Consider the following 14547-nt stretch of genomic DNA (forward strand, 5'->3'; position numbering starts at 1 on the left):
ATGGGCCCTGCGGTGTTGACTTCCAGAGAAGCATAAGAATAGGACAAGCATTTCCATTATGAAAGGGGATGTGGCTAGCCACTGGCATATACCCTTCCTCAAAACTTTTGAGCAATCCCTACCAGTACCCACCCAGTCCCAGCAGCTTGTCCTGTTAGTAACTGTTAGTAACTGCTCTTCCCAAACCATCCCTCTTTGTACAACTTCCATGATTATAGAAAATCATGCAGGCAAAAGAAAAATGAAACCTGTTCTGGAAAAGGCCAGGGATGCAAACTGCCTAGTATAACTAAACGACTATTTGAGGGGGACAAAACTCTCTATAGTAAGTCTGTTGTCATTCTATTAAAAATTGGGAGAATGAATATATACAATATTTTCTTTTCAGCTGTCCCACATTAGCCTGAATGTCTGAAATGATGGCGAAGCTGGGCGTGTGTCTCAACACAGTTTGGGTCATTTTATTGTTCTTATGCCTCTCTCTCCTCCTTTACAAAGTGCCTCCCTCTGTATTTCTGAATTAAATTTTTATTTTCATGTAAAGGCGGGGAAACAAGAACACAGGGGTGCTAAATGAATCTCCCAGAGTCTTTGAACAAATAACCTAAGGTCAGAACTCAGTCAGGTCTTTGATATTGAATACTAATCTAATCTAAGGAAAATAACAGTTGGCTGAAACTAAAACAATTAACATATCATCAGGATTGTGCATTTAGCTTCTGGGAATTATGATTCGAAGTACAGGGTTCTCACTGCCCAAATTGGGAGACAAAATGGGCTCATTACACTTAGACTATCCACTCTGACTGACTCTCAATAAGTCTATGATTCCTTCAGATTCTGGGAGAATGCTACAGCAATTATTTAAGCATTTTCTTTTTTTTCCCACCTTTTATTTTTATAAATAGGAATGCCTCTTTTGTTCACTATTTGAACCCAAACACACAGGATTCATTTTCTTCTAGACATAAGTATTGGATATTAGAATTTTCAAGCTCCTACCTAATTAAGTCCTGAATTGTGGAAGTAACATTGCGAAGAATATCTTTTTTTCTAGGCCTTTATTATCAAATCAGGAGCTAGAAATCTTCATTGCATTAAAGATGCATTGGCAAAGAGATGATCAAAGGTCCACATCAGATTGTGCATGCTTTGACAGATTGATATCATAACCCTGAATTGTATTTTAGTTAACATCAGACTTTGCCCTCAATACTGTGATCACACATATTCATACTCGGGTCCCCTTTGCTGGTTGGTATTAGTGAGGCCTCAGCACTCAAGAAACAAATAAAAAAATCTATTTTTATTAGGTAGTAATCTGAAAAAATTATATGATATGTGCCAACAGTTCAGTTCTTAGACTTTGATACCATCCATGCATGTATCGATTTATTGCAGCCTATAAACAGCTGGCTCATAAGATCTCATTCCTGTGAACATATTATATTCGAGATGACAATTTCATCATCTTGTTGGCAGCTGAGACTGGCATTTTTTGTTTGTTTACAAATTTTTGGTACCATTGTGGCAGCTTTGCTTCCTGGGCTGTCTTTGTTCCACCCAAACAAAGTCCTGATGGATGGTGTACTCTAGGCTTACATGGTTTACATGCAGCCATTGCTTCCTATCACTTGTTTATTATGCCTTGTTGCTTCAGTCTGGGACTCTGCACCTAAAAGAAAAAACAAAATGTTTGGAAATTCTTATATAAAGATAATGCAGATGACCCCCAATTAGTAGGCCATTTTTTTTTTCAGTTTGGTTTTCCATTTATAGAGGATGAATTTGTGCCCTGACTAGCAGGGCACATGATGAATGGCTGAGGTTGAAGCACAGTCTGTGGTCAGGAATCAGAGCAGAGCTGATTGGCCCATATGAGAGTGAACTGGCATCTTGGCTGAATTGGTGTGGTGCTACACTAAACAACTCTGCTAACCAACTATTTTATCTTCTCATTCTAACTTCTGGCCTGTTTTTACCCATCTTCACATCAAGCAGCAACAGCTATTTATAGTTCCTGTTATTGGGACCAATAAACCAATTCATATTGAATATGATCATTGTAATGGTGACCTTCCTGCTGCAGAAGTTTCTTTGAGTTCCCAGGAGAATTTTGCTCATTTTGTGCATAGCTTCTGCATGCTTAGAGCAACTGGAATCTTCATAAATAAATAGAGTATTTATTTGGTACTATTTATTGGAACAAACTACCTTTGTTCTCTAGTGTCTGATTTATGAAGCTCGTTTCCAAACTAAAGTTCTCCTAATTACTCCATGGTCAGAAGCTATTAAGGTGAAGGAAACTAGTCTGGACAAGAGAAGACCAAAAAAGTACTTGGCTGGGAACTTTGAGTCCTACAAACTGAAACGTAAGCATAAGGCAATAGGATGAGTTACAAAATGAAGGGATCTAGCTAGAAGGTATCTTTAAGAGTAGTACAATAATAGTATTCACTTTTTGCCTCAGCTGAACTTTGTGTTTATTCATTATAATAGCACAGTTTTATAGTGGCCAAGCACATTGCACTTATCACTAATTAAGATAGAAATCAACTAGTGATATGACAATTATCTGAAAATACCACAATCTGAATTGATGCCAAAACATGATGGCTCTCCAGTTTCAAGTAACTTTTTTTCTGCTAGATTTATGATCATGATAGTGTGGGGTGCTTCCCAGAGGGAATTTCCTCTACCAATGCAGAACAGCAAAGGCTCTGCACCTTCTAATCTTAGAACATTGTCTGGGTCCCAAAAAGGTTAAATGATTGCTCATGGTCACACACTCAGCATATGTCAGAAATGGAACTTCAAACCATGTCTTCCTTGCTATAGACTGTGTCATGTTGCCTCTCTTCAATCATCATCATCATTATCATCATCATCGTCACTCAACAGATAATAAAAATATGTGAGGTAACACATTGAAAATTATGTAGTCTTTGCCCACTGGGTCTATAACCCTCTAAGACAATGGTGTTGATCAAGGGGTCTGTGAATTTCTTTTTAATAGTTTGATAACTATTTTAGCACAATTGTTTTTCTTTGTAATCCTATTTTTTTATTTTATGAATTTCATAAACATTACTCTGAGAAGGGGTCCATAGCCTTCATCAGACTGCCCCAAGAGTCCATGACAAAATGATTAAATCCTTCTGCTCTAAGAGAAGAGTGATAATTAGGACTGGTTGGTGGTAGTCTTTGTTTCTATGAACCAGCTTGTGTGTACTTTTATCTATTACTTGAATTAGGATTGTATTGGATTTTTTTTAAGTAAGAGAAGAACATGCTTACAGTGCTTTGGCCCCTAAGTCAGGCAGGGAAGGTAAGAGAATGCACTGTTTTTCCTTTGTACACTAATGTAATTAATGGTTTTTAGAAAAGTTAACCATGAAGGTCTCCTCTTTGCTTTCTACTAGCCCCTAGGTAACTACTCAAAGCGAAACCTTTGACTCCAGGGTTAGCACTTTGCTATGAATATTTTGAATCCTTATGGGTGCATACCTGCCCTCTACTGGATGGAAACAAAGCAGTTCCAAACAGTATTGACCCCTTCTCTGGTAATGGAAGCTGCATTTGATGAAAACACACACCAAAAAAACCCCCCAAAAAAACAAGAAACGAGTCCTGAGTCCTCCCAAGCTCCCAATTCACCTGACAGACATCAGTGGTGGTTGTGTGTGGATCATCAAACATTACTCATCAGATTGATTGGTTGGCTCTCCTACATTAATTAGGTGGGGTCATCCTCACTAGATGAAATTTGAGTTCTCTTAATTCAGCTGGCCCTTGCGGGATAGCACTGCAGACGAATGTTCAACAAAGTAGACAGTGCCAAAGCTTTCTTTATTGGCATAAGCTACATGACTCTTCAGGTTGGCTTTTTGAGATACAGACTTGAAAAAATGCAGTGAGTTAACAGGATGTGGCATGGGTCCTATGCAGCTCTAAATCTCTGATGTTATGATGTGATCCAGTGATCTATCTATCTACCTTGCACCCTACCACCAATTTTACTGATTTTTCTTATCACTGACCTGACTGATAATTTGACCAAATTGTCTATTTTGTTTTTTGTCGTGTAGCCTTCCTAAGGGGTACAACTATGGAGTGAGCAAAAGAACTCGAGTGTAACTAGGGAGAAAATGATAGGAGTCAACCAGTGTTTAAAGATTGACTAACCTTGAAGGGGAATTTGTATCTGAAATCCACTTGTGCTTGAAATCCAGGGAGGACAGGAAAGGTGTGAGAAATTTGCATTTTGAAATTCTACTGAAATTGAATATTGGAATTTGTAGATTACAGCAGTAAGATCTATGCTTCCCAAGCCTAAGAAGACTAATAGGTAAACTTTTCACTTGAAAAGTAACTTGAAAATTAGTTGCTCTTTTAACTTCTGCCTATTTATGAAACAATGCACGCTGTAGAAACAGCTGACAAGATGGCCCCTGTGGTGTTGGCAATATCAACCACAGAGCCCTGGAGAAGTTAGTACTGTATAGCACTAATAAGCTTTCCTAGCAGAGCCTGCCCCTCCATCTCCTTAGGAATGACATGCCCACTGCAGAGACAAGATCTTGATTGCCAACCAATGTGGTCAGTGGTCTTCTACGTTGCTCTCCTCAGGGGGTGCACCTGGACAGAATGCCAGCTTAGGTTCACTGCTACTTGCCTATACAGCCATGCATTCAAATGGCCGACATCCTAGACCTCACACCTTGGCACATGCGTTGTGCAGGAACTTTACAGCATGATGCAGGAGTCCAGGAGCCAGTGATATTCTTCCCAACCCTCCCCAGCCCTTAGGGTTTTCTTCTTGTTTGATCTCCTACTAGTGGGTTAAAGAAGTGAGGTCATCATCAGGTTAGAACTCGAAGAAGTGAAAAGCACCATAGCCCAGGAGCAGGCAACTGATGACATATATATTCCTAAGTAATTACCACATAAAGTCATTGTGTTTGCATCCTACCACTATCCACCAAAATTTCCTTCCTTTTTTCTCTTTTCCTCTCCTATCTTTGTTCTCTTTTATACACTCCTATTTTCTCACTCCTTTTCTTTTAGCCCTACATAGGCAGAATGGCAGAAGAGATGGTGGCCAAAGAGTGGGTCAGAGAAGGGATTTAGGAAAATTATTTTACATGTCATACCTTAATTTATAAGTATGTATGTAGATGCACATAAACATGGAGCAAGTATGTTCGTGCATTTCGCCTGACCACACACATGTGGACAGTGTGAATGTTAGACAGGGATTTCATTTCAACATGTATTCTTAAACACCTTCCATATCCAAAATTCTGTGCTAGTCATTAAGGGACATACCAAGTTTGGATATGATGAAAGCTCATAAATTTAGAGATGGGAGAGACCTTTGAGGTCGAGTGCAATGCTTTCATTTTCCAAACCAGGAAACTGAGAGCTAGAGATGCTAAGGTCACATCAATAGTAAATGCAAGAGACACAGTGTGGGTCCTTTGACCCCAAATTGCTTTGTTTAATGTTCCTCCTGGGGGTTTAGACATAAACACAGACAACCATAATCCACAACATTGCATGCAAGTACATTAGAGAGGAATATGGTGAAGTCCTATGTGAGGTCTAAGAGGGGAACAGAAGTAATATTTGTAATGTTTATGTTCATTGGACCTAGATGATGTAGAGGGTACTAATTGCTACCATTCGGGGAGGATCATAAGGATAACAGCTGGTAGCTTTAGCTTTTGATAAGATAGTAGAAGCAAACTCCTTTGGAAACTTTAATCCTCCCTTAAGATTTCATTAATCTTTCAAAATCTTTAAAAGAAAACTTGGGGGAGAAGCTGTTTCATACAAATTTGTGGGAACGTATTGTTGGGGGGTGGGGGGGAGTGGTAGAGAAATACCCCTAAATTCAGCAATCATAGATTCATGGAATCCCATCCTGATGTGCTGAATGTGATAAAATGTAAATGCAAGATTTTAAATTGTGTTCACATATACCAGGAATATCACAACCCAAGAATAGAAAGTATGTGGAAACTCACATTTATAGGAGGCTTTAATGTTTCCCAAAGTCAGCAGGATGAAACAACGGCTAAGGAATGTTTAGTGATTTGCCCAAACTTGAACTCTGTACTCTTGTACAGACTTGAACTCTGTCCTTTTGACTTTAATACCACTCTATTACATGGTTTCCCGAGCCTCAGGGATACAGATACAGAAGTACAAGACATAGACTCTGCCCTCAAGGAGTTTATAGTATAGCTGCAGAGGCAAGATTAGCACACGTGAAAAGGATTAGAGAGCAATTAAGCACTGAGCTGTGATTACATTTATACTACAAAGATGAGAGAAATTGTGGCCTCAGGCAGTAAGGAAAGCTTTTATGGAGGAGGTGGGACACGAGATCCTTCTACCTTAATAGCTAGGCTGGGAGAAGGGAAGGCGCTAGGCAGATTCAAATTTGACCTAGGGGCCACTGCCAACAGAGAACCACTTGCAGACTTTTCAATAAGGAACTGACATTTTTCTATAGGCTGGCCTGTGGTTTCTTTGGCATAAAGAGCCCCTGTTAGAGAGAGGAAACTGCCAATGCAGGAGAGCCATACCTGCTCTGTGATTTATAGGCTTGGGGAGTTTGGGTGAGGTACTTAGAAGGCTGGTGACTGGCCCAGGGTCACGTAGCCAGGAGGCGTCAGAGGCAAGCTTTGTACTCTGAGCCCAGCTCTCTGCCTGCCTCTTAACACGATGAAGGAAGATTGTTAATACGTTGATGTGCCTGGAGGTGTGAGCATTGCCAGTCAGAGATTGGAATAAATCAACTCTTTGCTCTATGAGAATCCTTCTCCTGCCATCCAGCATTGTTCACTCTTTGCTTGAAGGTTTTCTCCACAGGGAGCCTGGCCAGGAAGAGTCAGGGAATGGACTACTTCTAGAAGCAGTTCATTCCATTTTGAGAGAAGTTTATTAGAACTTTTTTTTTTATACTTACCTCAAGCCTAAATTTGCTGCTTATCAATAACTGGCCTTTATATAGCGCTTCAAAGTCTGCAAAGCACTTTACACACATTATTTTATTTGACAACAATCCTGTGAGTTTAGGTGCTATAGGCAGAATTATCTTCATCTTACAGCTAAGGAAACTGCTATTATATATCAGAGAAGGGATTCAAACCCAGGTCCCCTTGTCTCCAAATCCAGCATGTTCTCTACTGCCTGTGACTCACAACTTTCTCCCATTGCTTTTCGCTCTGTCCTCAAGGGTTGATTAGAACAGGTCTAACTCTTCTTCCACAATACTTGAATACTTTAAGATGGTAACCATATCTAGAGGCAGCTAGATGGCACAGTGGATAAAGTACCAGCCCTGAAGTCAGAAAGACCTGAGTTAAAATTTGGCCTCAAATACTTACTAGCTGTGTGACCCTGGGTAAGTCACTTAACCCAAATTACCTCAAAAAGGGGAGCAGTTACTATAACAACTATATATATATATAATATGTATATATAGTAGCTATATAGTATATAGTAACTATATATAGTTATATGGTATGTAGTAACTATATATAGTTATATGGTATGTAGTAACTATATATAGTAATATAGTATGTAGTAACTATATCTATATATGGGTGAGAGAGAGAGAGAGAGAGAGAGAGAGAGAGAGAGAGAGAATCTTTTGTGGCCTAAGCTTACCCAGGTTTTTTAAATGATCCTGTGCTGTTTAGGTAGGGTGATGATGGATTCTAGTGGGTGAAGCTGTAAAGACACTGGGAGCTGTGGTTTCATAAGATTTTAAGAGAAGAGGGGAAAAGAGAGAGAGAGAAAGAAACTGGGAAAACCAAAGATGTATTCATTAAAATGGTAAACTCAGCTAAAAAGCAGAGTACTGTGCCAACCACAGAGAAAAATATAGTCTGGGAATTTCTTTGAACAGAATCAGAATTCAGTTGTCTCTAATGAGATTATTTTCTACCTGAAGTGGAGGTAAACCTATAGCCCACATTGTTTGGTTTTTTCTTTTGTTTTATTGTTTTAATAGTCTCTTGCCAGATACTTAGAGAAGCTGAGCTAGAGAGCTCAGCTTGAGTCAGCAAGGTCTGAGAGAAAGACAAGAAAAGACAATGGGCCAATGACAGAGTCTTCTGGAGGAATGCAGACACCCGGGTAGAGCAAAGAGGGTTTAGAAGAAGCAGGTTAATTCTTTAAGCCTTTGCCAAGCTGATTGAGTAACATGAGACTGTGCCTGTTACCTGATTTGTTTATATTTTATGTTCTGGGTTCCCTTGCACTTTAGTAACAATGGTTTGTGCAGCTGAGTGACTGTAATAGCTCACATTTCTAGAGCACTGCACGTTTTATAAACATGTTCTTCACACCCATCCCGTGAGGCAGGTAGTGAAATAATGTTATCTCCACTTTACACATCATGGGGAACCTGAGGCTCAGGGGGATGAACTGGCTTTTACACACACACACACACACACACACACACACACACATATACACACAGATACACACATACATACACGTACATACACACACACACACACACACACACACACACACCCTAGTCAGTGTTGTTGCTGAAATTCAGTTTGATTCAGCAAATAGTTGTTCAGCCCTTACCATGTGCCAGATACTGTGCTAGGTGGTAAGGATACAAAAATAAAAACAGTCTCTGTCCTTGAGAAGTGTTTGGGGGAAATGCTGGAATTGATAAGCATTTGTTTTCAGTTGTTTCAGTTGTGTCCAACTCTTTGTGACCTCATTTGGGGTTTTCTTGGTAAAAATACTGGAGTAGTTTGCCATTTCCTTTTCCAGCTCATTTTACAGATAAGGAAACTGCGGCAGACAGAGGTTAAATGACTTGCCTAGGGTCGCACAGCTAGTGAGTGTCTGAGGCCAGATTTGAACTTAGTTCTTCCTGACTCTAGGCCCAGTGCTCTATCCACTGTGCTACATTTACAAATAAATATAACATATGGTAAATTTGGGGAGGGAGAGCACACCAGCAACTTGAAGTTATTGGAGTGGACTTTGAGGAAGGATCACCTGAGCTGAGCCCTGAAGGAAGAAGATGACCTTGAAAGGTGGAGATGAGGGGGAATGAGGAAATGACCTGCACAAATGTGCAGAAACAAAGGATGGAATGTTGAGTGGGAACACCTGGAAAGATGTCTGATAGGCCATTTATGTTACTGAACTACAGCGGAGGAGAAAGGCTGGGGCTAGAGCTCTAGGGCTGAACATATATAGGCATATATTTTTACATGTATATATATAACTGAATATATACACATATATTCATATAAATATGTGTGTATAATACAGTTATATGTATTTATGTAAATATATGTATATATTCAATCCTATGTGGAATACATATACATAAAATATATACATACATACATATGTGTGTGTGTGTGTGTGTGTGTGTGTGTGTGTGTGTGTGTGTAGATAGACAGATAAAGGCAGCAAGGCGGTACAGTGCCAGACCTGGAATCAGGAAGACTTATTTTCCTGAGTTCAAATTTGGCCTCAAACGCTTACTAGCTATGTGACCCTGGGCAAGTCACTTAACCCTGTTTGCCTCAGTATCATCTGTAAAAATGAGCTGGAGAAGGAAATGGCAAACTACTCCAGTATCCAATTGCCAAGAAAACCCCAAATGCGGTCATGAAAAGTCAAACATAGCTGAAAAACAACTCAACAACAACAACAACAACAAAAAGATAGACAGATAGATGGGTAAAATAGATGGATGGATGATGGATGGATGGATAGATGGATGGATACAGAGATACATGGATGGATGAATAGATAGATTGGTGAATGAATGGAAAGCTTGATAGATACCTGGATGGATGACTAGATAGAGTGATAGATAGATAGATAGCTATGTGGATGGATTGATGTGTAGATGATACATACATACATGGATGTATGAATAGATAGATATGTAGATGGATGAATAGATTGATGGATGGTTGGATAATTACATACACAGATAAATCAGTAGATAGATAGATAGATAGATAGATAGATAGATAGATAGATAGATAGATAGATAGATAGATGAACCCCAGTCTTCTGGCTCCAAAACACAGTGCGTTTTTCACTATATTACTCTACCATTCTTAAACTAACTAGTGAACTAACTGAATATGGTGTCAATGGACCAAGTTGAAAAGATAGACCACTGAAAAAGACACGTGGCCAAAATGTGAATGCTCAAATTGTAGCTCTTGAAGCAGGACCGTCTGTTAATCTCTTGCTTAGTAATAGTGGAAAATTACCTTGCAGAATGACAGTAGAAACAGGTGATGAGTACCTTCTGTTTGGGGCCTGCTCCAAACACCAGTTTCATCACATGTTCAGTGCTATAAAATAAAGCAACTCCACTCAGAAAATCCTTGTAGAAAGGATTAAAACCCTTGTAGGAGAAGACTGAGTGTCATATAACTAGCATTACCTTGGGAATAAGGTGGCTTTCCCAAACTGCTTATATGCTTGTCAATTACTAATGAGATGAGCCGATATAGAGGGTTGTTCAGATAGCTAGAAAAATGACTCATAGTTGATATCTTACAAAGAAAACATGCCTAGGTAGAGGTTGGCTCACAGTCAAATGAATTTGTCTAGCCAAATTGCATATTTCTTTAAATTTCATTCATAAACCTGGTTGCTTGGCTGGCTTATGTGATGGAACTGTACAGTACAGGTACAATTCTTCAAATAGGATCTTCAATAAAACTGGTACTAGAAAAAAGAGGAGCTAGGAAAGAGAACAGGACTCCCAGAGCCAAATCTATCAACCACTCAACCAGCAACCAATCTGTAACAAATTCTTACTTTTACTTTTGTTTAACAAAGACATTATTTCATAATGAATTATTTCTTAATGAAATACAGGAATGAATAGTGTGATAGAGTACTGCTCTTGGAACCAAATTCCACTTCAGACATTAACTGTGTGACTCTGAGCAAGTCCCTTTACCCCTTGTAGATTTAGTTGCCTCCTCTGTGATATGAAGGGGTTGTTCTAAATGGCTCCTAACATCCCATCTTAGTTCTAAATCTGTGATCCTGTGAACCTGTGAAATGTCCCCACTCCAAGGACCCTTCCTCTCCCCGGTGCCTGGTCCCTAGACTTTTCACTACAGGGCTGTCACAAGGCAGAGTGGTCCATCTGCCAAAAGCAAAGAATTGGAGTATTTTTTTTCAGTCCTCTGAACAGTTTGACTTTGGACCACTGTTGCCTTTCACTCAGGAGCCTGATCACTGGAAATGTCTTTAGGATCTAGTAGCTAGCTGTGAGAACACCCACACGTCTGAAATGGGATCTGAATTATCTTGCTACTTCATCCGAGAGATTATCTTGAGGAATCCACAGTTCTTTATGTGACTAATTCTCCCTGGACTGACCACTACTGGATTTGCTCCAGGGACGCTTGTCTGTGGTGCTTTCCCATGTGGCTTGTCACTTGCTTTGTTTTCCTAGGAGAGCTCCGTATTGGATTGCTGGATTTCCTCTTGTTTGGCAGTTTGATAGCTGCAGTGGACCCTGTGGCTGTCCTGGCTGTTTTTGAAGAAGTCCATGTCAATGAAGTCCTGTTTATCATCGTTTTTGGGGAGTCACTGCTGAATGATGCTGTCACCGTGGTAAGCAAGTGGTGGTGAGGGTTTGGTTTTTGGTAGTTTCCTCCTTAAGCTTTGTTGCAGCTTTTTTTTTTTTCAAATAGTTGGGAACTCTAGGCAAAAACAATTCGGTAGCCGCCAAACAGTTGACAAGTTCTGCCAGTGCCTAGGAAGTACCCACTCCTTCGTTCTGTTTCCTTTCCCACTCTATGGGCCATGGCAAGACCCTGCCACCAACACCAGGATTAACTGGGTCTGATTCTCCCAAGTGGAAAACTTGACTGAAACCTAAATCTTCTCTATCTGCAGTATTCTCTTTACTTACGAAATTCGTAACCTCATCAAGGAATGTTTCTGGCCTGTCTTGTTGTTAAATCTGATAGCGCTCCAGACCCGTTGCATTTTACTGACTCCTCTACTTGCTATGTAATTTAATACTTTTGCCCACATTAAATGTCCATTTAAGCAGCTGTTAGTCTTCCTGCTGCTTTCTGTCTTAACTAGTAAGCTAAGGAACCCTTTGGGGGCAGGGAAGGGAATGAGAAAAAGAGGAGAAGCAGCACGTGTGATTTCATCAGTGCAAAGAGCTCCCAGCAGATTAAACTCCTGCTACCAAAGCAAATCAGCACCTGATCTAAGCTAAGTGAATTGTCCAGGGTCACACAGCCTGTTATGTGTCAGGCTGGACTAGAATCCAAGTTTTTCTGATTCCAAGTTTGGCTGGCTCTTGATCCACTACACCTTACTGTCTCTCTGACCAGTCTTTTTTTTTCTTTAATTGTTATTCAGTTGTGTCCAACTCTTCATAGCCCCTTTTGGGCTTTTCTTGGCAAAGATATTGGAGTAGCTGGCCATTTCCTTCTCTAGCCCATTTTACAAATGAGGAAACTGAGGCAAGTAGGGTTAAGTGACTCACCCAGGGTCACACAGCTAGTGTCTGAGGCCAGATTTGAACTCAGGTCTTCCTGACTTCAGGCCCTGTGTTCTATCCACTGCACCACCTAGATGCCCCACTAACCAGTTTTACCCTCTCCTAATTCAAAATTGCAAACATTTTTAAATGATGTTTCTTCTAGTAGTTATTTTCAAACTCACAGTTGTACATAGTCCTCACCTCCATATTTCTATAAAACTAAAATTTTAAATACTTAATCACTATTACTGAGAGCAGTTGTTCTCAAATTTTTTTGGTCCACAGCCCAATCAGTGGAGTAAAAGACCCCACAGATTGTCTACCCCATCTACTCCTGCTTATCACTGCATGAAAGTCCCATTGGATTTGAGGAAGGAGGAGTAATGATATTTCTCCCAAGGAGAATTTCACCAAATTTCACCAAAGGAATTATTTCTGGATTTTAATTAATATAATAAGTAAATGACAGATTTCTGCTCAAAATAAAAAAAGAGATTGTTATGGCATAAACATCAAAAGTACAATAGTCCATCTCACAGGATAACTGGAAGACTTTTGAAGGTGATCAAGGGTCTCCAGACAACTTTAGAAATATACTTTGTGAACCTAGAGAACTTTGAGGGCAGGATGGATATAAAGTATTATGATAATACAAGATGATTTATTAACCTTTTTTAACCAAGAACACATTTGTTTCCCTGCCGTGGGAAACAAGATCTCTCTTCAGAGCTTTCCAGGATTCTCTCCTTGGTCAAGCTTATGTACCAGGAAAGAAGAAAAGGAATTGGCCGACTTTCCCAACTCTTAGAATAACTTGTTGATAAATCTTTTAACAGTGAATTAGCAGATTTAGACTCAAAGGACCTGGGTTCAAATCTCAGCTTTGCTACTTACAACTTGTTATGTGGTCTTGGGCAAATAATTAATTTAGCCTCAGTTTCTTCATCTGTAAAATGAAGGGCTTAGATTTAGGGGTGAGGAACCTGTGGCCTTGAGGACACACATGGTCCTCTAGGTCCTCAAGTACGGCCCTTTGACTGAATCCAAACTTCACAGATCAAATCCTCTTAATAAAAGGATTTGTTCTGTAAAATCTGGACTCAGTCAAAAGGATGCACCCAAGGACCTGGAAGGCCACATGTGGCCTCGAGGCCGCAGGTTCCCCACCTGTGGCTTGATCCTAAACAATGGTCCTTTCTAGTCTTAAATCATTTGAAACTATATGATTGTGACAGAGTGCTGAAAAAATCATGGTACAGAACTGCTAGCCTATTGTACCCATGCCTTCACCTTGTAGAGAGTGATCTTGGGAAAGTCACTCTCTGGTCTTCATTATCCTCATTTGTAAAATGAGGTGGTTAAATGAGAGAAACAGACAGGCAGAGACAAAGAGGCAAAGAGAGAGAGAGAAGAGATATGGGAGAGAGAGAGAGAGAAAGAAGTGAAGGAGAATGGAAAGGAGGAGGAGAGAGAGAGAAAGAGAGAGAGAGAGAGAGAGAGAGAGAGAGAGAGAGGGAGAGAACTGATTTTTTTCCTCCAGAGTATAGACCCAGTGTTCTCCTTAGTCAATCATTCCCACTTTTTAGAGTGTTCTATTATTAGATCTGATAACTTTTCAGACACTCTGCATTATACTGTTTACTGATTTACTGAAAAAGGGTAATAAATCCTTGGGGATTAACACAGCAATTTTTTTTCTCCCAAAGTTCTCAATTGCTTATTTGATTGTGCAATGTGTCCTCTCTCTTCTAAAGTACTACACACAAAATCTTGACTCACCTTTTCTGAGAATTTCATAACTTTTGACATAATTGGAGACACCTCCAAGGTGTTAAAAAATTAATGTTGGGAATTAGTGACCTACAAACAGGAATACTACAGTTGTGTCAGCATCAAGTAGAAGTGCTGGCTGCTTCTACTCCATCACCTCTTACATGCATTCACACATAAACATACACACATTCTCTCTCTCTCTCTCTCTCTCTCTCTCTCTCTCTCTCTCTCTCTCT

The 14547-nt window shown here is 39.9% G+C and overlaps 1 protein-coding gene across 1 annotated transcript in view; it reads left to right on the forward strand.

Annotated features, from left to right (window-relative positions):
* Positions 1–14547, forward strand: part of SLC9A3 (solute carrier family 9 member A3) — a 124012-nt gene that overhangs the window by 63864 nt on the left and 45601 nt on the right. The window contains exon 3 of the mRNA XM_027868784.1: positions 11489–11649. Coding sequence (XP_027724585.1) covers positions 11489–11649 — 161 coding nt within the window. The remainder of the gene's footprint in view (positions 1–11488; positions 11650–14547) is intronic.

The sequence above is a fragment of the Vombatus ursinus genome, unplaced genomic scaffold (genome assembly GCF_900497805.2).
Source record: "Vombatus ursinus unplaced genomic scaffold, bare-nosed wombat genome assembly UNPS02014791.1, whole genome shotgun sequence".
Taxonomy (NCBI): domain Eukaryota; kingdom Metazoa; phylum Chordata; class Mammalia; order Diprotodontia; family Vombatidae; genus Vombatus; species Vombatus ursinus.